Source organism: Phycodurus eques, chromosome 16 (genome assembly GCF_024500275.1).
Source record: "Phycodurus eques isolate BA_2022a chromosome 16, UOR_Pequ_1.1, whole genome shotgun sequence".
Taxonomy (NCBI): domain Eukaryota; kingdom Metazoa; phylum Chordata; class Actinopteri; order Syngnathiformes; family Syngnathidae; genus Phycodurus; species Phycodurus eques.
In genome coordinates, this window is record NC_084540.1 from 11,708,659 (window position 1) to 11,736,619 (window position 27,961).

The following is a 27,961-nucleotide window of genomic DNA, read 5'->3' on the forward strand; positions in this document are numbered from 1 at the left end:
GCAACAGTAAATAAAGGATAAACAGTTGATAAAGTAGAATAGGTCATATGACATTGAATAACTGAATGTAAAGAAAACACAATGGCATCCAAAAAAAGGAACTGATGGCAAAGCAAATACAACACAATAAAGCCCAGCTTTTCCTCTATTCCAGGAAAAATGTTGATGGTTATGCTGTGCGTATAGGTGACACTACTTAGTGTGAGCAAGCAGAAGCCAAGATAACAAAGACGAAATCTGTGTGCACAATGCATGTTTTCAACTACTGATCAGACAGCAGGGAACAAAACAACATGACATACAATAAGAGCAAAAACAAACTTTCCCAGAAAATCAACCATCCAAACTGGACACAAAGATTGCAGTTGACTACACAAGCCTTTAAATGAGCCAAGATGAGCTGATGTTTCCAAGACACGGTTGCCATGGTAAAGAGCCTAACGGAACATTTGTTTTACTAGATTTGCTAGATTCTGGAGTGTTTTCTTTTTTTTTTCTGTGCACAAGATTTCTGAAGGAGAAATAATGAGATATGTCTAGCTTTGAAAAGCACTCTCCGTGGAGGACCAATTTGAATGCTCATCAAGCAAAGAGGACAATCCAATGCAAGTCTGGAGATGATCGGGATCGATAGAATTTGTAGTCGCATGTATCAGAAGTGGTCATTCAAACCACAAATTCAAACTCTTCAAACCATAAAGAAAACTTCACTAAACTTGAGTAGTATTCATTAGAATGGTGGTTCTGTCAATTAATGACCATGTTAACTTTATAAGTTACTTTATAAGTTGCTCTTATATAGCTATATAAGGTGTTCTAATTTAATTTGGGCGGCACGGTGGACGACTGGTTAGAGCGTCTGCCTCACAGTTCTGAGGACCAGGGTTCAATCCCCGGCCCTGCCTGTGTGGAGTTTGCATGTTCTCCCCATGCCTGCATGGGTTTTCTCCGGGCACTCCGGTTTCCTCCCACGTCCCAAAAACATGCATGCTAGGTGGATGACTGGTTAGCAAAGCAGCCTTGAACGTCCTTGGAAATTGATTGTTAACAACATGATGAAGAGGACTGTTTGAATACCAATTCTATTTGATTCATGGCTCAAATTGTTGTGAATTTTGCGGTACAGCACATGGTTGAGAACAGCAAGTCCCGATCTACACCAAAATATTGGGTAGTGAGTATGTCTGCAAACTCACAAATCAAACCAAACAACAAGAGGTTGAAGGTAAATGTGGACACTGACTTGAATGCTGATGTTTTAGTTCTGATATCCAACAGGACAGTTCACTGAAGTTCAGCTAATCATGACACTTAACAGTGCTCCTCTTTCTCTTTAACATTTTCTGTCACACCAACGCAAATATCTCCAAGGTTGGTGAAACCCGAGGATATTTTACAATCCTCTTCGATTAAATTCACCTTGAAGCGCCTCCACACTTCTTCCATAGAGGGGAATACTGCATGCTTATAAAACATACACAGTGTTTTTAAGAGGTTGTCCTGGGAATTAATATTTACTATTACTCAGACTATTGCATACTGTAAGGCTGCTTTCACACTGCACACTGCACGATGCCCTATTCGGATTTTTTTTAGTCGTTCACATTTAGTCGTTTAGTCGTTCACACTTCTAATGTGGATAGAATGAGTCTGTGACGTCATGCATGCGCACAAACAGGAGGCGCCGTCTGTTTATGGAAATATGGTCCTGCATGTACGTTTTACGATGCATTTGTGGCAATTTCAAGGATTCTGTGCTTGAACTGACCAGACCCCATACATTTATCAGTTCTAAAGCATCTTCTTTTCACCACTGACTGCCCCTTCACCCGCCATTGCTTGTCGCGCGTTTGTTGAACAATTGTGACGATTTTCACCTTTTGGGTCAGATGAGCACGACTTGAGCATCCAGACTGCACGTGCTTCAGATACATACAGTATCAGATTTAAATTTAGCTAAAGTACATATGAAAGAGGCCTGGGTTGGATTTGAAATAAATGAGAATTGTACTGTTCACAGTGACATGAAAACAAATCAGATACAAGTCACATTGGTCAAAAATATTCAGAATTAAGCTGTAGTGTGAATTTAGCCTAAGTTGCAAATGAAGAAGTCTGTGTAAACCTCTCAAGGGACTTTAAATACAAGTTCAGTTCTTACAATCCAGACTTTAGATTGTTTAGGAAGGGGGAGTGAGAGGAAATGTGCTTCAGTAATTTGATTCCATTCGTGACGTCATAGGTCTCCATGGTAATGATGATTAAGATGTACAAGAAACACTGTTCGTTTCTCATGGTGGTCAGAGAATGAAGAAGTTAAACTACCAGGTTTGAAACCTGGAAATCCAGGAAGAAATATGAATGCATTATTATTTAGACTAAAGTTGACTGATGGACTAGTATCAATAAAAATAATAATACAGTGGAACTTTGATTTAACAGACCTGGAAACAACGGAATTTGGATTTAACAGACAGAAAATTGTCTCCAGTTGGAACTCAAAATGCCGCTGTTTAGTTGATAAAGTCTATTAGTTCCAGAATTGGCCGCTGTTGTTTACTGGCACTGTGGCACTATCAACAGACAGAGACCCATATTTCCCGGTTGTATCACCAGAACAGACGTTGATGATTCAAACATCTTTTAGCAACAGGTGAACATTATACGAAAAGAACATCACTTCCGTTCGCCCATGCGAGCACACAACCTGACCACGCAGACTTTGAACTAGAACAGTACCTGGTCGAAAAATGACACAAGTATGTATAAGTAGCCTTATTGTGAAATAGATCACAATTTAAAATGGATAGAACAGCAATTTAGTCTGCAAAACCTAATCTTAACCCAGTTTGAAGAGGCTGTTTGAGCCTCCAAACACTGTTCACCAGTTTTTCTCTGCATTAACAACTAATGAAAAAAGAAGGACGCTTGCTAATTTAGGCAGGTTGGGCACTGCTAAATCAATTAACAATCCAAACCTAATTATCTGGAAGAAATATTTAAACAATTATTATAGGTAATTAATACAATAGCAGCAGGAAACACTATTTGGTTACAAATTAAATGATCTTGAAGAATGCAGGTTATTATTTGTGTTAGGCATAAATGCTATGGAAAAAAGCACAAATACAGGTTCAGACCATTTAACACTACAAATGCTTCCTCCAGTAGGGACAGCACGAACATGTAATGTAATTAGAGGAGATGAAAACATTGTGCCAGCACTACCACGCCTCTCATTACCAGGACTGGATGTTCCCGGCCAAACAACCTGCTAGTCTGAAAATACTTCTGTAGGCAACATGCATGTGCCATCTCATTATGTGTGAATACACAAGGGTACAGAGTGAAAGGCTGGATTAGAGCGAGAGCAGAACATAACAATGCACATGCACTTGTGGGATTTGTTAACTGGAGTTCATATTGACAGACCAAACACGTCATTTAAAGTACAACTAGAAAATAAGCAAGATCAAGGATGAGATGCATATTGCTAAATGTCGAAAATAACTGAACTGGTCTATTAAATAAAATCTGAAAACTACAAAAATGAATCAGCAGTTATCACAAGTAGTGGTTTCGTTCTGCCTTAAAACTCTGCAGCCTGGACAATAACAACAACAACAAAAGAGCCATGCAAGTATTATGTGAGATTGTAGCTTCACCCCCGTAATGTGCAGTATGTGGCATAGCAAATCCTTGTGAGAGACAATGGAGCGCAATTTGATCTCAGACTAAGTCTAGCAATAAAATGGGAACTGTATCAAAATACTGTATGTTCTGTAACACTAATCTGGAGATGACAGTCTGTTGCTTTCAGCAAATTTCAGCAAATATTGCCCTGCATCTAAGTGCTTTTCCTTAAGATTTTTGTGGGGATTTTTTTGCAACTCTTATTCCAAAAGAGAGATGCACCAAAGGAATAATGTGCATCCCTCCATCCATTATCTACATCACTTGTCCTCATTCGGATCACTGATGAACTTGAGTATACTGTATTCCAGCTTTGGACGAGCAATTTACTCCCAATATCCCTTAACCGTATAAGCAATATAGAAAATGGATGGATGGCTCTGGAAAAAACTTGTTCCATAAACACTTTCTTGTGTTATTTACATTTAACAAAAGAAAATTCATTTTAACTCAAAATTTGTCCACTGTTTTATTTTTATTTTATTATTATTTTTATTATTATTAATAATAATTGCATGAAACTTTGCATACCTTTCCGAAGCCAATTTATTATGTGTTTTTTTGTTGTTTATTTTTGTTTTTTTTCCAGCCCTTTATAAGACACAAACAGCTATTAAACTATTTGTATTACCGGTACATAATGAATTGGAAAAAGTGAATTTCCCCTTGTGTACGTAATACAAAATGTGTAAAATTACATACTACAGTTTTTTTGTTTTGTTTTGTCCACAAGATTGAATGAATGAAGATTTTAGCTTTTTATTTTTTGATTAAGATACAAATAAAGAGTTGTTGGCACGGTGAACGACTGGTTAGAGCGTCTGCCTCACAGTTTTGAGGACCGGGGTTCAATCCCCAGCCCCGCCTCTGTGGAGTTTGCATGTTCTCCCCGTGCCTGCGTGGGTTTTCTCCGGGCACTCCAGTTTCCTCCCACATCCCAAAAACATGCATGGTAGGTTCATTGACAACTCTAAATTGCCTGTAGGTGTGAATGTGAGCGCGAATGGTTGTTTGTTTGTATGTGCCCTGTGATTGACTGGCAACCAGTTCAGGGTGTGCCCCGCCTCCTGCCCGATGATAGCTGGGATAGGCTCCAGCACGCTCGCAACCCTAGTGAGGAGAAGCGGCTCAGAAAATGGATGGATGGATGAAGAGTTTTTAGTACAAAGTTTTTAGTACAGTTTTTAGTACAAAGTGCCTTCTAAAGAATTGGAATCTGTCATCAATACTGTATAGAGATATTCCATCTACCGTGTGTCTTTGAATGTCTTATATCACATGACAAGCCCTCTTATGATTGGTTGGAAGACATAGGAGGCAGGCATGCGTGTGAACATAAGTACAGCATACGGCTTGTCTGGCTTCATACACTCCAGTGTCAGAAGTCATCATCTGCCAGTCTTTAATTAAAACGGTCTAGGCTACAGGCAGAAGAGATCAGAGGGCTACTTTTCGCAAGAATTTTACTAACTCAGACAACATGTCTCTTGAAGAAAAAGATCGGACAAATGTGCATCTAGTTTTTCTGGGAGCAGCAGGTGTGGGGAAGACAGCCCTCATCCAGCGCTTCTTAAAGGACACCTTTGAGACCAAGCACCGCCGCACAGTTGAGGAGCTCCACAGAAAGGAGTATGAGGTTGGGGGTGTCAAAGTCAACGTCAACATCATGGACACCAGTGGCAGCTACTCTTTCCCAGCCATGAGAAGGCTCTCCATCCAGAACAGTGATGCCTTTGCACTGGTCTACGCAGTGAATGACCCAGCATCCTTGGAGGTGGTTAAGCGTCTGCGGGATGAGATTCTGGAGCTCAAGGAGGACAAGTACACACCTATTGTGGTGATAGGTAACAAGATTGACTGTCACCACGAGCGTCAAGTGTCATGTGAGGATGTTGTCTCAACAGTGGAGCTGGACTGGAACAACAGCTTTGTGGAGGCATCTGCCAAAGACAACATTAACGTGCTACAAGCGTTCAGGGAGCTTTTACAGCAAGCCAACCTGCCCAGGTGGTTTAGCCCGGCACTGTGCCACAGGAGGGAAACCTTTCCCAAGGAGAAGAACAAGATAGCTCCAATGAACAAGGCCAAGAGCTGTTTTCTCTCCTAATGAAGTGAAGGTGAATGAGGATACCAATACGAAAATGCACTGAGGACTGTATCTAAAAAAAAGTGGGTCCTTCATTGACAGGTAGCTGACAATGAGAAAATTTGCTTCAATGTGAACAAGATGACATGCCAGAAGATAAATTGATGTGACTAGAAACCGTATCAAATTGTTGCATCCCTGTTGCAGTGGAAGTCAAATCTTCAAAATTTTGTGAATTCCTGTTCCCAATTTATATAAAATAATGTATTTGCATTCTAACTCTAAAATGTCTCTGATGCAAAAAGACAATCTACAATACATTGTTTGCGTTTCTTCACGTGTTACTTACTTTGAGGGTGAAGAACTGACACCATGGAAGAACTCGAGCAGAATCACGTCTGTGTGACATTGCCCTCTCATGGTCAATATTTGTACTGCGGCAGGGTCACAAAATTGGGTCACTGCAACTTTCTCGTGTCAATTTTAGACATTTCTAGATTAAAAAAGGAGAGAGATGCAGAGAGCGAGAGAGAGAGAGAGAGAGAGAGAGAGAGAGTGATAACATTTTAGGATAATTTAGGCGAGTATAATAATTATTCTGGGCTCAACTGTAAAGTATATGTACAGTAAGTAAGTACAGTGAACAAAAATACAAATATAAAAAAAACAGCATTATTATTACAACATAGTTGTATGGCGTTGTGTATGTATAACACTAAACATTGTTTATTTAATGTGTTAGTTTTACCTATAGTTGGTGGTGTTGCGCTGTACTAGTTCTTCTTTTTGCGAGGGATTACCCAATCAGAGGTGAGTCTGGCTGCTCGCTGTCGCACTTCCCGTCTCGCCCATGTACAGTAGTTAAACAGGTAATACGCAAATGCAGCTATTTCAAAGATGAAATCGTGGATAATATAGTATTCAAATAGAAAATCAATAGAAAACACACAAAGCACAGACAATAGAACTAAAATGAAAAATAATTATTTGTTATTAGAGGGTGGGGGTTCACTCTTCACATTCAGGTGAGGTGCTGCCTCCCCTGCATGTCCCTGTACGGTGGACAGACAAGTGGCCCGAGGACATAGGTGTCAAACTCAAGGCCCGGGGGCCAGATGCTGCCCGCCACCTCATTTTATGTGGCCCGTGAAAGCAAATCATGCTCGTCAACTTTCATGATTTTTGCTAAAATCTGTATCCCAATTCCAAATTGTCATAATAATAATAACATCAATAATAACAATAATGTTGAGATATTGCATTATTCTGTTACCAAACGCTTCTTCTACAGTAACTTAAACAATACTTGAACAAACTATTATCTTTGTCTTCCAATTTCAAAAGTAGTTATCCCTCAATTTGTTGTGTAATGGTAATAATATGATTTGGTGATTAAACATTCCACTGTTCTAACTGGCCTCTGAGGGAAATCATACTACAATGCGGCCCGAGACAAAAATGAGTTTGACACCCCTGCCCTAGGACAACTGGTACTCGGAAATATGTACAACAGGTCCTCGCAATTAATTGAACTTTTTTTTTTTAACAAATTGTACCATTTTTTAAAACAAATGTTACAACAAACTTTTTTTAAACAAAAAAACCCAACAACAAAAACAGACCATAGGACCTTAAAAATATTACAATTCAATTCAATTTGAAATTTCATTAAAATGTATGTCTGAATGGTGTAAATTGCAAAGTTTCTTTGAATTCAATCCAAGGACCAATTGACCACCCAGGATGGTCCCATAGGATCAGTTGTCCTAGTTGTGCACTTTTGAGGATCAGTTGTCCTACAATACCGTCCCTGGTCATTGTGGCATCTCATGATGACCAGTCATTTCTCCGGTGTATCGAGGTTGCACTCTGCAGAACAGTCCTTCAACAGCTAACGTTAATAATCTACAGATTGAGAATAAATTCACTTAAAAACATCATTTTAAACATTGGCTGTATAAAAAACAGATTTTTGTGTGATGAAAAATACAGGCACACAAGGAAAAAAATGGTGTGTATAGGAGGTGTGAAAAAAGACAACTGTACACACATATATTAAATATACAGGATTTATTGGTGGGGTGTCCAAAGCTGCGAGCCTGACTGATAATTTGAGTCCGCATCTTTTAATTATCTTGATGTTGCAGCTGCACTACACTAAGCTTGAGCCATTCCGTAAACTTGGTCTGACTGACAAATGCAGTGTTGATGCAATGAAAAGTATTGCGCACAAACATGGCATCTGAGATGATGATAACAAATCAAGATGTGAATGATGATGATACGGAAAGTATAATGGACCCTGTTCCTCTTATTCAATTTGCCTGTTATGGATGCCATGGCCGTCCCAACCTGTGGAGCCAACTCCACAACTGTTGTATTCTCTCAATAAAATGCAAGTGAGATCAAATCAGGGATAAATTGGTGATGAATGTGCTACCAGTTCTGCTTTTACACCTTCTCCTGCAAAATATTTTAAACATTCTTTCTGGCTTCCCTTTTGATACCTGGTTCTTCTCATGTGTCAGTCTAGCAGGATAATAAAACAAACATTTCTTGTAATAGTCCAACAGATCTAACTGCATTCGTGCCTGGGAACAAACTTCAGATATGACAAAATCACAATGCATGTCACACAAATGAAAGCAGGTGTTACAGAGTTAGTACTGGTCAGCAATTGGCATTCAACACAATGGTATTAAAACTCAACCACCACTTTGTGGACATTTTTTTTTGTCTCTCGCGCCAAGAGAATGTGGAAGAAAATAAGGTAAGGCATGAAAAACAGCAGTTTGAATCTTCACAACATAGTAGAGACCCTGCAACAAAAGTCAAAGTTTAATGAGATGTCAGATTTTACAGGAAGCATTGTACCCCATGGTCTTAAAGAGTCCTGCTATAACAGTTTCCCACATTCAGACCTCATTGTCATGTCGTTGTCACGTCGTCGTCGGACTGGTGCAAAAGGGAAGCCTGTGTCGTTTGCGGCACTCCTTTCTGTGTTAAAATGTCTAATTCTGAAGCTTCAATTGTCCCAATTAACATTAATATTATCAAGACCTTTTAATTGTAGTCGATGGAATCTTCAATTTGGCAGTTTGGAATACCAAGAACAGCACATTTCCTGTGGTTGGGTGAGTGGGATTTCAGCTCTGGTGTGACCACAACCCAAAAAGACAAAATAACAAAAATCAGTAATGGAAATAAAGTGGTTAGCATGGTTGCTTTACAATGAAGAGGTTCTGAGTTTGAATCTTAGCTCAGGAGTTTGCAGTTTCTTCCTCCCAAATTCCAAAAACATTCATGTTAAGTTAATTGAAGACTTTAAATTGCCCATAGGTGATAATGTGCGGGTGAACAGTTGTTTGTCTTTGTTTCTGCAGATCCTCGGTCATCCGAGTCATGGTAACCCGCTAAAGTTGAATCAAGGCAACTAGACTTTTCCTGAACTGACGAAGCCTTTTAGATTAAAGGTGACAAAGGTGATCTTAAACAAACAAGACCGCTTGCCTCGATTGAACACTTGTGGATTGTTTGTCCATGTGCCCTGCGACTGGCTGGCGACACATTGATGGTGTACCATGCCTCTGGCCTAAAGGCAACCGGGATAAGCACTAACTCACCCATGACAAGCAATTTAGAAAATGGATGAAGGGATGTAAATTTTTGCTGTTGCAAAATGCAGATTTTCTGCTTTTTTCACAAAAGTCTCAAAATTTCAAAATATCGGAAGAGATGAGCCTCCGATAATTTTATAAGTACTCTATTAGAATGTATTGAAATTATTGGTATTAACAAAAGTGTCAACCACTCACCCATATTTTTATTTGTGTGCGGAATTATATTCAGTACCATGAAAAAGTATTGGCCCCCTTCTAAAATTCTGCAGAGTTTCAGCACTTTAAGGTCATCGAACAAATGTAAATATCAGATAAAAATAACCCAAGTAAACATAAAATGCTGTTTTTAAATGGTTATTTTATTTATTAAGGGAAACAAATATATTCAAAGCTACCTGGGCCTGTGTGAAAAAGTAGAGGACCCCCTTGTTAAATCATTAATTACCTGTGGCTAATCACATTTTTGGGTTAATTCTCATTGACTGCACCCAAGCTTGATTACGTCCAGACCAGTTGAATCAAGAAATCACTAGAACCTGTTTGACAAAATGAAGTTGGCCAAAAGATCTCAAAAAGCTGCAGCAAAATCCATAGAAATTCAAGAACAGATGATAAATAACGTAATTGACATCTATCAGTCTGAAAAGGCCTTTTCTAAGTAAATAAAGTGTGTTCTAAAGTTTTACGATTACAGCGAACCATAGTGAGAGCCGTTACACTAAACTGAAGAAAACATGGCATAGTGAACATTCCCAGGAGTGGCCGGCCTACGAAAACTACCAAAAAGCACAGTGACAACTTATCCAGGAGCTCACTCCTGGATAAGGGCTAGGTGACGTTGACCGAATCTAAGGCTGTTGCTGTTTGGGTCTGTACTGACCAACTGGGACAAGATCTGAGGTGGACCACTTCCCTCGGACTCGTTGCCACAGAGGATTCGGCTCCGACCGACCGGGCCAGGTACTGAGGCAGATCCAGTTTCCTGAAGTCGTCTATCTGCTGTGCCTTTTCTCTTTAAATGGACTCTTATGTCTTCTTAGTGAACATTGTACAGCATCTTGCCATCATAATGAACATTGTACAGCACCAGACTATGTGATGTTTCCCCCTCGACATCCATTGCAGCTTGGTCATCTTGGAAAGGAGGTCACCCCCATATGCAGTCCCTTCTCAAACTTTCTTTTTTCCCCAAATGAGGTTTTGAGTTTTTCCTTGCTCCATTGGGTAGTTTAGATTGGGGGATGTCGCCTGTGAAGCTCTTTGAGACTCCTGTGATTAGGGATTACACAAATAAACTTCACTTGACTACGGAACCCAGGACTGCATCTTAAGAACTGCAGGCCTCCCTTGCTTCAGTTAAGGTCAGTTTTCATGACTCAACAATAAGGAAGAGACTGGGCCAAAATTGCATCCTTGGCAGAGTGCACCAATGCAAAACAATGCTGACCAAAAAGAATATAAAGGCCCATTGAAAAAAAAAAAAAAAAAACATTAAAAAAACAAAAAAAACAAACAAACAATCAAAAAAAAACATCTAAATGATTCCCAAGACTTTTTGGAAGAATTTTCTATGGACTGATGAGACAAAAATTTAACTTTTTGAAAGTCATGTGTCTCGTTAGATCTGCCGTAAATGTAAACCAGCATTTTAAAAAAAGAACATCATACCAACAGTCAAATATGATGGTGGTAGTGTCTGGGGCTGCTTTTTTTTCCAAGAGCTGGAGGATTTGCTGTGATTGATGGAACCATGAACTCTACTCTTTACCAGAAAATCCTAAATGAGAATGTTTGACCATCAGTTCCTGACCTCAAGCTAAAGTGCACTTGGGTTCTGCAGTAGGAGAATCCAAAACGCATCAGCAAGCCTATTTCTGAATGACAATTAAAAAAAAACAAAAGGAAGGTTTTGGAGTGGCCTGGTCAAAGTACGGACTTGAATCGGATTGAAATGCTGTGGCATGACCTAAAAAAAGGCCATTTATGCTCGAAAACCTCCATTGTTGCACAGAGATGTAAAACACTCATTGAAAACAGAAAACACTTGATTTCTGTTAATGCTGAGTGGCTCAATCAGGTATTAGGTTTAGGGGACCATTACTTTTTCACACAAGGCCAGATAGCTTTGAATATATTTTTGTTGTCTTTAATAAATTAAATCACTATTTAAAAACTACATTTTATGTTTACTTGGGTTATCTTTGTCTGATTTTACATTTGTTTGATGATCTATAACATTTAAGTGGGGAAACAATTTTTCACAGCACTGTATATAAAACAACACTAAATATTCTCATAAATATGCCCATTTTAAGCAAAATCTATCTTGTCTGGTGTACTGTAAATTAGAATGAATAGAGCTATCAAATGGAAAAACTACATTAACGAAGCATTATAAAGGCAGATTAACATTAGTTTTAAATAAATGAGGCACCAGTATGGCAAAAAAACCAACACAATTTATTTAACAGACAACATCAAACATTCAGGTTGTAAGCAAGACAAAGAAAACAGGAAATACATCATTAAATTACAGCAACTTTCCGCTTGCGAATCAGCACATACATTTACAGTTTAGCTGATGAGAAATAATGCATTGAAAACTAATGACAAAAAATGGCAAAAAAGCAAGCACCCCATCAAACCACCATCAGGAACATGGGCAAAAAACATGATAAAGTATATGTCCCTGAGCAAAGGGCTCAATGAGCAGAGATATATATTAATATACAGACTAAGCATAACTTCAAATGCTCAAAAGGTGCACATCTTCAAAACATACATAGGTTAATAGGACCAATGTCAACTTAACTGTACACTAAGACTGTAATTACAAATTTGCATATTTTTGCCATTCTAACCAGTTTTTTTCTCATTAGCAAAGATAACTTCTAGGCATTCAGTGGTTGTCTGTTTTCATTTTGGTGAAGTCTAAAAATCATGCAGGTCTCAGTCTGAGCCCAGGTAAATGCTAATTGTAATGTACAAGTTTAATTTTAGCCTCTTAGCATGCTAACAATTGCAATGCTAATTCAGTCTAAAGTGGAGCTGAACCAGAATTCCTACTTAATGATGGAGGTAGATGAAGACTTAATAGTACATATATTTTTTGGTTTAAGAATAGACACAGACACGGCACTTGCAGTAAATTAATAGTAACACCACATTGCTTGCATGGTTGAGATTGGATTTAATCAAAAAAAGCATCATTGCTTTTGGGGATTTCATCAAAATAAGATTTGACAAGATTATGGCGCCAAAAGTGTTTTAACTTCATATTTGGGTAAAGGTCCAACATTTAAAATACTGTAAAAAAAATAAAAAAATAAAATAAAAAGCATAAAATGAGCACAAACACCACATACAAACTTCTGAAAATACTCTTTGGAAAGTAAAGCGAAGATAAATGTTAACCCAACCAACAAGCTGACTTCATGTGCCAGCACCACAGAACAACAGTGAAACTGAACACTGTCCAAACCGTGCTGCTGTAAACCAAAATAATAGTGTAGTAATAGCAATGTGAACAATAATGTCACAGTTGCTATTGAGTACATGTATTGAATTTGTGTTAGTCTAACAGTTAGAGGATGGTAAACTATAAAAGTTAACACAATCATATAATTTCTCTGCAATAGTTGAATTATTTTGGAGCGTAAACCAAAGAGTTCCTCCTAGTTACTCTGCATAACCCATGTCTAATAAATGGTGCAAAAAAAAAGCTAAAAATTTGGTGGCAATGAGCAGGAGGTTGGGTGACTGCAAACCACATGCCTCATATCAAATGCAAGCTAATCACAGTGGCACAAAGGCCAGCAAGAGGGTTGGAGACGCATAACCGTGTGTCTTACTACTTCTGTAGGCAATCGGATATTAAGCACAGAAGCGTTTCATTAAAGCAAAAATAAATCATCTTCCAGAAAGAGCTGAAACTTCAAAACACACCGCAGAACAAAATTATACTTAATTAATTCATTAATTCTTAATTCAGGCACGATTAAAAAAAATAAATCAATCACTAAGCTTTTTTTTTTTTTTTTTTTTTTTTTTTAAAACACTATTGGTCTGGATGGAGATTTTCTGGATGCCAAATTAAGTACTTGTGTACAGGTGAACAATTATTTAGATATTTGTTGCAATGGAATTTTTAAATACTATCACAGTAGTGTGCTCGAAGGAGGAGGAAAGCCTCAAAAACCACACCAGACCCACCTCTCTGGTTTAGATTAATCATCCACGGCAATATTACGGAACAAGTAAGCCATGGACTCTCCATTGTGGATACGGCGGATGGCCTCCGCCAGGATCATACTGACGTCCACGGTCTTGATTTTTGGACACTGGAGCTTCTGCACTTCATGGGGGACTGTGTTGGTCACCACCACCTCAAATACAGGACAAATCCTTATTACCAATGCACTGTTAACAAATCTAACTTATTTGCAAGTTGTAATAAATTTCCAAGTCAGCTCTGTTGACAGATGGGAATTAACTTCTACTGGTGCTTCTAATCTGTCATGTACATCGATTTGCCTTGCTGTTGTTTACTATATAGGACGCCAACTGATAAGGAAAGATACTGGTACATTTACCAATTTGTTATATCGACTCCATACACATGGTGTAAAATATATCTTTCTCGTGGATGATTATAAGGCTTTACAGATAATGATATCCCAAAATTCAGTATCTCCTAAAATTAGAATATTCTGAAAAAGTTCAATATTGGAAAGTCATGGTGTAACACCTTAACCAGCTAATTAACTCAAAACACATGCAAAGGTTTCCTGAGCTTTTAAATGGTCTCTCAGTCTGGGTCAGTAGGCTACACAATCATGGGGAAGACTGCTGACTTGAAAGATGTCCAGTAGACATCGTCATTGACAACCTGCACAAGGAGGGTGAGCGACAAAAGGTCACTGCTAAAGGAGCTTGCTGTTCACAGAGTGCTGTGTCCTAGCATATTCAGAGAAAGTTGAGTATGGAAAAAAAATGTGCACAAGCAAAAGGGATAACCGAAGCCTCGGGAGGATTTGTCAAGCACAATTCATTCAAGAATTTGGGGGAGCTTCAAAGGAGAGAGTCAAGAGTCACTTCGCACAAACAAATCCTAGGCATGGGCTACAAATGTCATATTCCTTATGACGTTAAGGCTGCTATCAAAGCAACCTGGGCTTCCATTAAACACTAACAGTAGCACAGGCTGATCGCCTCCATGCCACGATACATTGATGCGGTACTGTAATTTCTTGTGTATAAAGCAAATTTTTTCCCAAAAAAATAAACAAATGTCGATAGAGTATATTATACATTGGTATAAGGAAAACTGATTTTTTTTCCCACATTGTATAAACGTATACTGGTACCATGGGGTTGTTAAAAAGGTGTAGTTTCATTCCAATATGATATGTAATGTCTAATGTCATAAAATGTATATACGATATGGTAATTTTTTACTGCTCACCGCGGGTGCGTTCGGAAATTCAATCTGTCATACTAACTCTACTCTGACAGTGCGCATTTTCTGTAGATTCCAACATCGTTTTGGATCTTCGAACGGTTCAAGTGTGGACGAGCAGCGCCAAAGTATATTTCTGAACACACCCCTAGAGTCATGGTGGCCTTGCGGGTGACGTCATGTTTGTCAGATTTAGTGTCTTTGGCAGATGTATTACTTGTACAGCCACTTCATGTAGCATATCTGCCAAGTTGAAAAATGTTGATGAAACGAAGCGCAAGGTACTCTGTATTGAATATTGAACTTTTTCATGATATTCTAATGTATTTAAATATACATTTACATTGTGTTGATTAGCAATGCTTCAACACAACTACGGACACACATTAATAAACATTCAGTTGTCCTCACCTCATCAATGGCTGACTCGTCTATAAGACGTGGAGCATCAGCCGAGAGTAATCCGTGTGTGGCCATGATGTAAATTTTATAAGCGCCTCTCTCTTTCAGGATCTCAGCGGCTGCTACAAAATCTCCTACATCGTCTATGATGTCGTCCTGAAAGGAAACACACCAGTCGAGAATAAGTGGATCTTGAGGCCCCCCCCCCAAAAGCTCAAGGAACAGTTCTGTTCTAATGCCTAGTAGGATTTTATATGACAGGTAATCTGTTTCGTGTTTGTGATGACTGCATATAACTGTTTGGTATAGTGTTTCTAGGCCACATTTAGCACATACAGTGGATTTTCAGTATTTTTTGGAGAGCACAATTCTTGCAATCAGTCCAGTTTGAAAAGAACCAACTTTTCAATACATAAAATTATCCTTAGAAGACTGAAATACTTAATGTAAGAAATGAGGAAAAGGGCTAGCGTTACATTCCCTTTTAGAAACAAAATTTGTCATGAAGTTACTCAAAAATACAGTACTATTGAGTTCACATTTGGACATACTGTATCGACCTCATTCACACAACACCAGCGTGCACGCTCCCCATTCGCCACGTCGGCAATGTCGAGTTGAAATGGGTTGTGAATATTTTTCACATTTGGCATGCTGATGAAAGGTTGATTTAGCTGATCAAAATCGCCCAGGGGAACCCACATCAAAAGCCCTGACTTCGAAGCAGAAATGTCCTGAAGGAAATCAAATAATCCCACTGACGCATATGATTGGTTACAGCATAATCACAACATTGCTTGTCAATGCAATGACGCATTGTTTATCTATACCGTTGGCAGAATGTTAGCGAGGGTTAGCAATTTAGCACCTTTGCTGCTAACCTAGAATGGAAGAAAACGGAAATATTGAGTCGGTTTTGGCAGTAAAACAAACCTCCCGGCCACCAAGCCATTCAAAACAACAACGGCAAACAACTTTGAATTCCCCCCCTCCCTTTTCGAAAATAACTAAACAGGAAGACATGGAGAAACAATCATGTAATTGGGACACAAAATCATCATATCAAGTCTGGCAAATTCCACACAAAGAGGAGAACAGAATGTTTTTCTGTAAATCGTGTGAAAAGGATACTCAAACGCTTTCACGAGAGGGAAGGCATCAAGGGTCCCAAACCACACTGTGGTTAATTTCACGGCGAAACATGTTTGACTTTATATCTTTCTTTCTCATATTAGAGTGTATATCTAGTACATACAGGGTTTACTATAAAGCTACTTAAATTAATGTTACACCAATTGTTTTGGGGAAAAATATAGCATTTTCATTGTCGTGTGTACCATTTTTGCAGTGTCTTAAAGAAAGACTCAAGGGGGGGAGTATTCGTAATTCACAAGAAATAAGATTCACAAGAAATAAGCAAGTGCAAGTACATACAAATACACAACTATGGTTGACCAAATACAGTAGTATGCTGGATGGCACCCTTAAATAATTTGATACCGTGTAAAGTGCTCAATGTTAACATGTACACCCCAAAATATTTGTTTTAATATTTTGGTATACTGTATGACAAGATACTTCCATAATTGTGGGCCATTGATTGCACATTTATGCATGCAAAATCTCAACTACAGTACTTTGTACAGTTAGTTGTAAGCATAAAAATAGAACGTGATCCAGAAAATATTAAGCAGCGGACAGTCAAATGTATCCCCTGGTGGGATACAATCAACAATCCACTATCGCAACCTCTTACCACAATGATGGCAATTCTTCCCCCCACGTCCCCAACAACAGTAATGGGAGGTTTCTCCTTGGCCATCATCACTGAAAAGGAAAACAGTTTGTGTTAGCAGCACAACAGATTCTGAATTTTGCTTCATCACAAGTCTTTCTCAGTAGATTGGGTAAAATGGGTTGAGAAAATGGTTCGCTTTTCAGGAAAATCAGTGTGCCAAATGCCTTCTTAATAATGGATCAATATAAATGTGCAGTTGACAACACAAAGCTGTCTTAACTTTAATTTGGCAACAGAATGTTACTGATGAAACTTCTTAAAATTCTTCCCCCCATTCTACCCCACCTACCCCCTATGTTTGTCTAAAATGCCAAAATGTAGAGCACATGCCATGCAAAGAATTAAGAGGGTTTTCTGCCCAGGATACCCAATCGGAAGCCAGCAGCTCAACTGCCTGTGGCAGTCAGTGACATATGCATACATTAGTGTGCATATGAACAACTAGGCACCAGAGAAGCTTATTTGAAACTGGACAACACTGTATGGCAACCACTGTTGAGGGTTTCTTCATTCACGCTTGCCAATCTTATGGGTCAAACGCCAGTCCAACATCACTGCTTCCAGCAAATATTTGCATACATGCACACAATAATCACAATGCAACTCACCTGCCAATCACAGGCGATTTGAGCTGTTTTTTTGTAAGCAAATACCAATCAAATCCCACCAATAAGCCTTTGCTTTAGCTCAACTTGTGATTTCAAGTTCAGTTGGGTCAGCTTGAGCAAATCATGATCATCAACTTTCACAACATACAGTAGCAAACAAAACACACCAATATGTGCATTTAATTTAGTTCAACTCGTGTTTCAGGTTCAGTTGAGCCAGGTTACGCATGTCATGTCACAACATAGTACAAGCAATGTTAGCATTGCATCGTGAATAATTTAAACAGATTTATCTTTCGTCAGATACAGCTGCATTGCGAGAATTGTTGGGCATGTAAATGCTTTTTATTATTTAAAGGGTTGAAGGAGACAATCAGCCAGCCAAGCCAATTGTAAGAGGAAAAGTATCAGGAAGAAAACAGAGGCGGCGCATGCCTTGTGCAACACTACTGAATACCATGAGGCACACAGCATCAGTCAGTCATATTAACACTTTTAAAACCAACGATAGCCATGTTAGCAGTAAACACACTTCTGTGAAATTCTTTATGACTTGCCAAGATACTTTAAAACCTGAGATGTCTTATTAGTAAACCTGCACTATTATAAACAAACAAACAAAAGGTATATCACTATGCCAGTAAATAAAACTGAGTTGAAGGATATTAATTGAATGCTTAAATGTATCAAGCAGGTAGTTCTTAACATTTCTTCTTCCTGCAGAAGACATTTTAAGTTAACAAAGCATGCTTCATTGGTCTCATCACATGCAGTCGAGAAAAGTAAAATGTTAATCAGATTTCCCGAAAGAGCAGATTTAACAAGGATGCAACGTGTGCCGACTGGCAAGATGAGTCCAGATATTAAAGAATAAAAGAATACAAAAAGATGTTTGGCATGGTTCTGGTTTGATTTATGGAAAATAAAATCAGAACACTACAAAACAAAGGAGGTTTGGGCCATCTTGTAGAACTATCTGTCTGGAAACTGAAGTGAGGTGCAATAATTTTATCAAACTCAAATGGACAGTAAAGGTGAAACCAGATGTTTACATACACTACATAAAAAAACATGCTGCTTTTCTCACTGTCTGACATTAAATCAGACTAAAACTGTTGTAGGTCAATCAGGATTATCAAAATTATATTTGCTAAATGCCAGAATAATGAGAGAATTTTTAAAGACAATTTTTCATTATTTTCTTCAAAGTCAGAAGTTTATTTAAAGTAAGATCACCATCCCTTTAAACAATGTCGGAAAACCCAGATGATGATGTAATTTCTTTGGAAGCTCCTGATAGGTTTCTTGACAACCCATCCATCCATTTTCTGTACCGCTTTATCCTCACAAGGGTCGCAGGCGTGCTGGAGCCTATCCCAGCTATCTTCAGGCGAGAGGCGGGGTACACCCTGAACTGGTCACCAGCCAATCGCAGGGCACATATAAAAAAACAACCATTCACAGCTACAGGCAATTTAGAGTCTTCAATTAACCTATCCTGCTGATGTGGGAGGAAACCCATGCAAGCACGGGGAGAACATGCAAACTCCACACCTCAGAACTGTGAGGCAGATGTGCTAACCAGTCGTCCACCGTGCCGCCATTTATTGACAATATTTTAGTTAATTAGAGACACACGTGAGGATGTATTTGAAACCAAAATAAATCAGCCAAGATATGAGAAAGAGAACTGTGGACTTGCACAAGTCTGGTTCATTCTTGGGTGCAATTTCCAGATGCTTGGAGGTGCCACGTTAATCTGTTCAAACAATTATACAGACGTATAAACACTATGGGAATGTCCAGCCATCATGCCACTCAGGAAGGAAACGGGTTCTGTGTCCCAGAGATGAACATGCTTTGGTCCGGAATGTGCATATCAACCCAGGGAAAAAAAGCAAAAGACCTCGCGAAGATGCTGGCTGAAGCTTCTAAGAGTGTGTCATGATCCACAGTGAAACGAGGACTGTTCCGACAAGGGCTGAAAGACCACTCTCCCAGGAAGAAGCCTTTACTCCAAAATAAACACTAAAACGCCAGATCACAGTTTGTAAAACAGTTTTTGGAGAAATGTCCTGTGGTCTCACGAAACTAAAATTTAACTGTTTGGCAATAAAGAGCCTTGTTAGGTTTAGAGGAAAAAGGGGGAAGCTTGCAAGCCTGAAAACATAATCCCAACTTTGAAATAAGGGGGTGGCAGTATCATGTTGTTGGGTTGTTTTGCTGCAGGAGGCACTGGTGCACTTCAGAAAATAGATGGTATCATGACGAACTTAATGTGGAAATAATGACGACATCTCAAGACATCAGCCAGGATGTTAAAGTTTGGGTGCAAATGGGTCTTCCAAATAGACAATGACCTGAAGCATACTGTCAAACTGTTTACAAAGTGGCTTAAGAATAATGTCAATGTTTTGGAGTGGCCATCACAAAACCCTGATCTCAATCCTATTAAAATTTATGGGAAGCCCTGAAAAAATTGTGTGAGCAAGGCGGCCTCCAAACTTGGCTTAGTTACACCAGTTCTGTCAGAAGGAATGGCAAAAATTTCTGCCAAATATTTTGAGACGCTTGTGGAAGGATATCAACATTTATATATTATATATAAACCCAAGTCATACAGTTTAAAGGTAATGGTACCAAATACTAATTAAATGTATATGTAATGTATTTTATGTATGTATATAAATGTATTTTGGTAATCAAATGGACCTGCAACAGAAAAAGTCTGGTCTTGTCAGACGGTGGTCTGTTTTTATTTATTGTATGTAAACATCTTGTTTCAACTGTTTCAGCAAGGACCTTTTCTGTTACTGCTTATAACTTTGAGCGCACCAGTTGCCCTTCTTCAATCCAAACAATTTTCCCAGGATGTGACACAAACCCTTTGTCGGCACATGCACGAACAATTGAGGAACCATTTGAAGAGGAACCATTTCATAGTTAGATGTAGGTTACATTTACGCTCGTACTTGGAAGCTCTATGCCAGGGAACGGAGCTTGTTGTTTGCCTGCTATTGCCAACAAATAAACACCACGTTAAACACAAATATTTCACAAACACATGATGCCAAGACTTGGAAAATCCTCTTGCAGAATAATCATTTGTCAATAGTTTGTTCAGTCAATATTTTCTTCTCATATGTTTGATGGAATTTGACAATTACTGCTCCAGAGGAGGATTTTTAAAGTCAGTGGTAAGAATAAAAACACATGTAAAACTAGAAATATTTCTACAAAATAAAGGAGCTGTTGGATTAAGCTTTTTGGAGTCATTTGCCAATGACACAACCATTTGATTTATTTTTGTCAGACTCCGCTGTTTGCAATCGTATATAAATTAATATAAATGATAAATACAAATAAGAAAATCCACAGACGTCCATGCATAGTCCATGCAACCAGTGAGCTGTTCAGTATGACATTAACCTCCGCTTACTCAAACTTATATTACATACTTGGGCTGCACAATCAAGGCCAAAATAATAATCACGATTATTTTGATCAATATTGTAATCACGATTATTAAACACAATTATTCCTCATGTTACGGGAAAATCTTTATTTTTATTGTACTACTTTTAAACAATATGTAATAGTGTTCAGTTCAAAATGATTATTTAAATAAGAATAAATGACGGATAAAAATAAAACAATAAATGTACCCCCAAAAAATATCTACTTTACCAAGGGCTAACTGAATAAATACGGTATTCCAAAGTGCAGTCACGAATTGCAACTTAATGGAAGCAAGTACAGTTAATGTATAAAATGCAATGATATTAGGCTGTAAGCACCGACTTCTCATTTGAAAATCCCCGTCAATATAGTGAACTGTCAATGACAGGTACTGTAAATTCTCGTGAATAATGCGCATTTTTTTACCCCCCAAAAATTGTCAAAAGTCAATAGTGCGCATTATACATAGGTATAGGAGAAAATGAAAAAGACTTTCACATTTTATAAACGTATGCCGCCATTTAGAGGTTATGAAAAAGTTGTACACTTCCATTCTAGTATGCCACCTAGAGGTTATGAAAAAGGTGTAGCCTACACTTTCGTTCCAATATGACAGGGGTACATATGACTGCATATATGTACAGTTGTGCTCATAAGTTTACATACCCAGGCAGAATTTGTGAAATATTGTTTTGTTTGCTTGTTTTAAATACGACTGATGACTAAACAACAACCGTCATTAATTTATTTATGTTTATGTTTTGTTTAATGATAATGCTTTAGTGAAATGCTTGACAGTTTAATTTGAATCCCATTGAAATAAAATTAAATGTGTTTCGCCTGGCCCTTCATTTTTACTTTAAAGAATTGTACACATCTTACAAATTCTGCCTGGGTAATCAAACATATAAGCACAAATGTGTTTTCTCATTTACTAAATATAAGGGCTGTGAATTTCAAAATAAGAGCAAGTAAATAAACATATTATGTGTTCAAATAAAGTGCTTAACTCCAGAATAATTATTTGAAAAAAACTAACAAAAAAGGGATAATACTTCATGTTTTGATCATATGGATAGAAGCAAAACCATGCATTGTAAAAATGCATTATACATAGGTTGAAGGGTTTTCCAGAATTTTGAGATCAACTTTGGGGGTGCGCATTATACACGAGAAATTACAGTATTTTTCTGTTGTTCTGCTTGACCACTGGTCAGTTGTGCATGGTAACAAACTGCAAAGAACTCGACAATTGTGATTTCCCTCTCTATTTACTCCCAGAATTTTTTCCATTGCGGTCAGGCCAGCTAAAAAGTTGAAGTCAAGGAAGCTGCTACAACAATTGTTAATAGTCTCTTACCATGACACGCCACCACTCCCCCAATGTGCTGAGAGAGCCAACTTCAAAATATGACCTTCATATATTACTACATTGGACAACAATTCCATTTTAGGCTTTTATTTTTAAAGCTGGCCATGGATCCGGTGCCAGCCGTTAAAAAGTATTTACCATACGTTCGCCCCCTGGTGGCTGGTTCACTATGTTGCAGGCACTAGTGCAACCGAAGCACTTTTCATATGCAGCAGTGTACGCATTTTAAATGTAAAAGATTCCCTACGATCAGGCTCAATTAATCGTGGCAGCCAAAATCGCGATCACGATTAAAATTCTCTTAATTGTGCAGCTCTATTATTTTTGATACCACAAAATGATAAGTGAAAACCATTGAATGACATGACTGCTAAAATATACAAAATTTCAATTTGTCTCACATCCCATTACAATCTATTGGGTTCTTGTTTTAATATTGGACTATAATGCCTGAATTTTGGTATCTAATTGTACCCAGTTCAGCACAAACAATGTGGAATCTATTGAACTTGGCTAAAATAATGTAGGTTTCCTTCTTTTACATAATTAGTTGACAACTGCACACAGCAGAGGGCCAACAATTAAATTGTGTTAGTTTTTTGAGGTAGTTAAAGGTTGCAATAAGTATTGGAATATTGAGGGAACCAAAGCATGCAATAACACACAGCCTATTTCTTTATGTATGATTGACGGCATGAGTGAAAAACAGCCTAAAAATAAAATCTCTCTATTGATTCATGTATAGAAAATGAACAGAAGGCTGGGAGAAATGTCAGTCAGAAATATCTTGTTCCACAAGAGGAAACAATGTGGTGCTTCTGGGTTCATCCAACCTACAAAGTCAGGACAGAAAATCTGAAAATACAACTAAAGACATCAAATTAAAAAACAGCTCTCTTACAAGGCAGCTCTAATCCCGTGTGTCCTGTGGTGTTGCGCACACACGGCGGTGAATGCCTTCCGTCAGCCATGTCGGACTCAGAACACTGAGCCTCACCATGAATAACAGCCAGACCCAAACGCAAGCGTTCCGCATAGGACTGAGCTCTAGAAGAATCAATGAGAACACAGAGCACTCTTTACTGTCCACATAATATAGTGTAATATAATATCTATCCATCCATCCATTTTCTGAGCCGCTTCTCCTCCTCACCTCATATATATATATATATATATATATTCATAAATATATATATATATATATATATATATATATATATATATATATATATGGTGATTGAAAAGATCCCGATTTGAAAATACTTACTTAATACTATAATTTATTTATTGTGCATGGTAACAAACTCTCGGGCCAATTTCTCAATGGACAGTTTTGTTATTGTGAGCATAGCATAATTATTGCTGCAGCAACATTATGGTTTTGGAGGTATACAAAAGTAAAAATTGGATGGGCGGTGATAGAAGTGCACAGTAATATATCTGTATAATTTAAAGATGTCTTTTTCACAAAAATCTGTGGGAAAACGCACAGAAACTACTAGCCTATCAAGAAGGACACGGCCAGCAAAAAAAAGAAAGGTCTTTTCGGTTTTTCTGCATGCGTCTCTCCGCCCAACCTGTACCATGAGTCTGCTGCTATACCACAATAAATATCATACCATGAGAATAATATCATGACAAAACCAAAATCTAACATATAGATATCGTTACATCCCTAACAGGAAGCTAACAGTTGTATGTTTTCTTTTCCCGTGCCTTTACCTCTTTGCTGCTGCTGGGGATTTGGCCACAATGATGGCGTTCCTGTAATCTGGAATCTATAGGCATAGGAGAAAAAAAAAACATCTCACATCTTTATAGTTTAAACAGACCTAATGCTTAGCTACATTATTCAGTTGCCAACATGTTTGCTTTGGTGGAATTATCACCTCCTCTTGAATGTACTGAATCAGGAATGGGGAGGCCCGCAAATTGTCCACCGGAAAAGAAAAGAAACCCTGAATCTCTTTCTGATGCAAGTCCATGGTGATGATGTGTGTTAGCCCTTCACAGTAAAATACATGTTTATGAGATTTTTATGTGCTGATGGGAAATTCATTCTTGCTCTAGGTATATAAACGAATAAGGCGAAAAACATGTTATTTACCTGCTTTAGCCAACATGGACGCTAACAGCTTACATACTATGGAGCCCCTCTTTCTCATCTTGCACTGTTTACTGTAGGGGAAGTACGGAATCACCCCAATGATGTTCTTTGCACAAGAGGTCTTCAGGGCGTAGGCCATGACAAGCAGCTCCATGATTGCTGTGTTGACATCTCTGCTTGGAGAAAAATGTAATACGAAAATTACATGAATTTCAACAACGGCTGGAATATGAATTTTTAAATTACAGCTGCAGTGTGCAGATATGTCTCCACTCACCTTGGTATGGTCTGGATGATGAAGATTGTTTGTCCACGAACAGATTCTTTAACATCCACTCTTGTCTCTACACACAAAAAAGTATATAAGAAACAAGAAGGCACATTTTACACCACATAAATCTATCATTATGGAATATATTTAACCTGAAAAAGCAGTGCGTCCACAAACCTGTCAGGGGCTTCAATATTATAATGTGTTATCGAATTACAAAATTACTTAAATTGGCCTCCTTTACAGAGGAATTAATCTCGCTGTCATAATAATTAATATATACAAATAACAGTTGCGCTGCTTATGTATAGCCAAACTACTGTACTTACAAATAGCAATTCTAAATTTATACAACCGCGATCTACTGAGCTAATACGCTGAACTGAGTATACACTACAAAAAAAAAAAATCAAATAACTAAACTTTATGGAAATCCTGAATGTTTTTGTTTCTGCATTCCTTTGGGATTCATGGTATCAAATACACCGACTTGGCAAGTTGTTGTGTTCTCTTACCACTATTAGACTCTTGAAAGACAACAGACTTTCCCAGTTCAACTCCAAGTCGCCTGAGGAGCAAAAACACAGCACTTAAAATAATCTTCAACATTAGTGTTGCACACACAAAGTGGTCTTTCAAAGGGTTAGTAGTAGGTAGTTAGTAGATCAGTAATTGTATTAGTAATTGAAGGCTTCATAGACAAATTGGCAAAGAAAGAATTTACAGTAAAACCATTCTACATTATATGTAGGGTTGTTGAAACGGTTGTAAACAACTGGTCAAAGACATTTAACAGGTTGACATAAAAAGGAAACCGACGCTGTATTTCACAGTTTACCATGCACGACGTTCGATGTAGTGTGCTGATAAATTACAACAGTATTCTTACTCTGTTATCTTCTTGGCCAGCTCTGTGCATGCTACGGAGGAGTTTGCCGAGAAAACACGATAACCACTTTTGGCGACGTTCATTGTGCTTTTGTTGGTGTTATTTCCTCCACTAACACGCGTTCACACTGGACTTTGGGTGTAAACTCAATTTATTTCCAGTTTCTTTCTGGTGACGTTGACGTTAGGTATCGTGCTAGCTGCTCGTGCGGTATATAGACTGTTAGCTTAAATTGTACAAATAAAAAATACAGCTTTCAATTTGTTATAAACGTAAGAAAGGCGTAGTACGGAACCGTTATGCATCACTTGAAAATTTCTAGAACGTTTTGTTGTGTTCAAACGCTGACTGATACCTGACTATGTCAGGTAGCGTGCCGCTGGTTCAAACAGCTGCCGACATTATAGCACTACGGAATCTGCTTTGGGACGAATTTTGCGACTTCGCGTCGGACATGTTGCGAATGTTTATGTTTGTGTCACCGTTTGGCTCTTTTGAGAACACTTGGTCCATATTTTGGTTAACATGTTGAATCAGCGGTAATGCGTTACAACCATTATCGTTATTGGCACAAATTTGATCACAGTAGCCAAATCCTAATAGGGTTGCTCGAAATTTTTCACACCAGGTAACTGCTCACAAATCACTTAGTTCTCTCCAAGTACCACTACACGTAGTAATTATTGGAAGGCAATTAACTATTATTCACAGTTTAAGGATTACTACTGTGCTTAAATATAAGAAAAGAAAAAAACTACATAGAAAATTATGCAATTTAAATTTGCACTTGAAGTTGAATAAAAAGGTACTTTAATAAATGTGTAAAAACAAAACGCTCTTAAAAACTAAATGCAAATGTATCGTACTGTGCTTACAAGTTAAAGACAACTGAACTGTATTTAAAAAGTGGACTGTAAAAAGTAAAGCATACAGTGCTGGATTTAAAAACATGTTTACTGTGGCATTGTTACACTGCGATTGGCTGGTGAACACTCAAGCTACAAGCTTCATTCAAATATTTCATGTAAGCCGGCACGGTGGGCGACTGGTTAGGGAATCTGCCTCAACAGTTCTGGGGACCGGGGTTCAAATCCCAGCCCCACCTATGTGGAGTTTGCATGTTTTCCCCGTGCCTGGGTGGGTTTTCTCCAGTCACTCCAGTTTCCTCCCACATCCCAAAAACATGTGGTAGGTTGATTGAAGACTATAAATTGTCCTTAGGTGTGTAGGTGAGTGTGAATGGTTGTTTTTTTCTACGTGCCCTGCGATTGGCTGGCGACCGGTTCAGGGTGTACCCCGCCTCACGCCCTAAGATAGCTGGGATAGGCTCCAGCAACCACCTTAATGTGTAAGATCCTCAAACAAATGTAAATATCAGACAAATATAACCCAAGTGAACTTAAAATGCTATTTTCAAATGGTGATTTCATTTATTAAGGGAGAAATCTATTTAAAGTTTCACGGCACTGTATATAATTCAGTGATTCTTTGGCATATCACTGGAGAGAGCCCAACAACCACTAGTGGTACTTGTACCCGTTGGCAGTTCCTGCCGTGTATGGTCACGGAGGGCAGCATGGCTAGAGGGGTTGGGGGTGGGCTGGGGTGGGGTGGTTTGTGTTTTGGCAGCAATGCACCCACCCCCAAATATTGCTATGTAAGATGGCTGTGTAATGGTGGTATAACATGTCTGTAATATATGTATTTGCTAAAGGAATAATGAGAACTGAACAAATACACTGCGGTCGACTGCAGTGCTGTTTATTACTGCTGCTCAGAGTATGGCAAGCAAGGAGGGAATCTTCAAGTTGTCTAACACAGCCTGGGCACCATTCAACCTAGCACCGCCACTGCTCGTATGCAACACTGTTATTTATTGTCATGTTTTAATTTTATTATAAATTAATGGATGGATTATTAATTTAATTAATTTAAACCTCTGGCAGGGAAGGAGCCCGAGCTGGTGTGTGAGGTCGAGAAGCTCCGACTAGATATAGTCGGACTCGCCTCCACGCACAGCTTGGGCTCTGGTACCAGTCCTCTCGAGAGGGGTTGGACTCTCTTCCACTCTGGAGTTGCCCACGGTGAGAGGCGCCGAGCAGGTGTGGGTATACTTATTGCTCCCCGGCTCGGCGCCTGTACGTTGGGGTTCACCCCAGTGAACGAGAGGGTAGCCTCCCTCCGCCTTCAGGTGGGGG

At 38.6% G+C, this 27,961-nt stretch overlaps 2 protein-coding genes across 5 annotated transcripts; one reads left to right on the forward strand and one right to left on the reverse strand.

Moving 5' to 3' along the window:
• Positions 1-5,173: 5,173 nt before the first annotated feature.
• Positions 5,174-5,800, forward strand: rasd4 (rasd family member 4). The gene has a single exon (XM_061701128.1). It carries the CDS (start codon positions 5,174-5,176, stop codon positions 5,798-5,800), a length of 627 nt encoding a protein of 208 aa, XP_061557112.1.
• A 6,040-nt stretch (positions 5,801-11,840) lies between these two features.
• On the reverse strand, positions 11,841-26,165 carry LOC133414832 (phosphoribosyl pyrophosphate synthase-associated protein 1). 4 transcript variants are annotated; one of them, XM_061700493.1, is made up of 11 exons: positions 25,764-26,165; positions 25,390-25,442; positions 24,881-24,947; positions 24,604-24,776; positions 24,386-24,501; positions 24,219-24,274; positions 23,398-23,543; positions 20,638-20,679; positions 17,016-17,086; positions 15,269-15,415; positions 11,841-13,784 (listed from the first exon to the last, which is right to left on the reverse strand). In XM_061700493.1, exons 1-11 carry the CDS (start codon positions 25,844-25,846, stop codon positions 13,626-13,628), a joined length of 1,113 nt encoding a protein of 370 aa, XP_061556477.1. In that variant the 5' UTR covers positions 25,847-26,165; the 3' UTR covers positions 11,841-13,625. The 4 variants fall into 4 exon arrangements, with proteins under 4 accessions (XP_061556477.1, XP_061556476.1, XP_061556480.1 ...); XM_061700492.1 differs by having other exon boundaries at positions 24,604-24,779; XM_061700496.1 differs by lacking the exon at positions 20,638-20,679.
• Between the last annotated feature and the right edge of the window lie 1,796 nt (positions 26,166-27,961).

Excerpts from the sequence above, each read along its gene's own strand:
- LOC133414832 (XM_061700492.1), bottom strand. The coding sequence starts at position 25,846 with ATGAACGTCGCCAAAAGTGGTTATCGTGTTTTCTCGGCAAACTCCTCC. Across the intron at positions 25,443-25,763 it reads CTGGCCAAGAAGATAACAGA|GCGACTTGGAGTTGAACTGG; the intron begins GTAAGAATACTG and ends TTTGCTCCTCAG. Across the intron at positions 20,680-23,397 it reads CACGGGATTAGAGCTGCCTT|CAGGCAAACAACAAGCTCCG; the intron begins GTAAGAGAGCTG and ends TGTTGGCAATAG.
- rasd4 (XM_061701128.1), top strand. The coding sequence starts at position 5,174 with ATGTCTCTTGAAGAAAAAGATCGGACAAATGTGCATCTAGTTTTTCTG.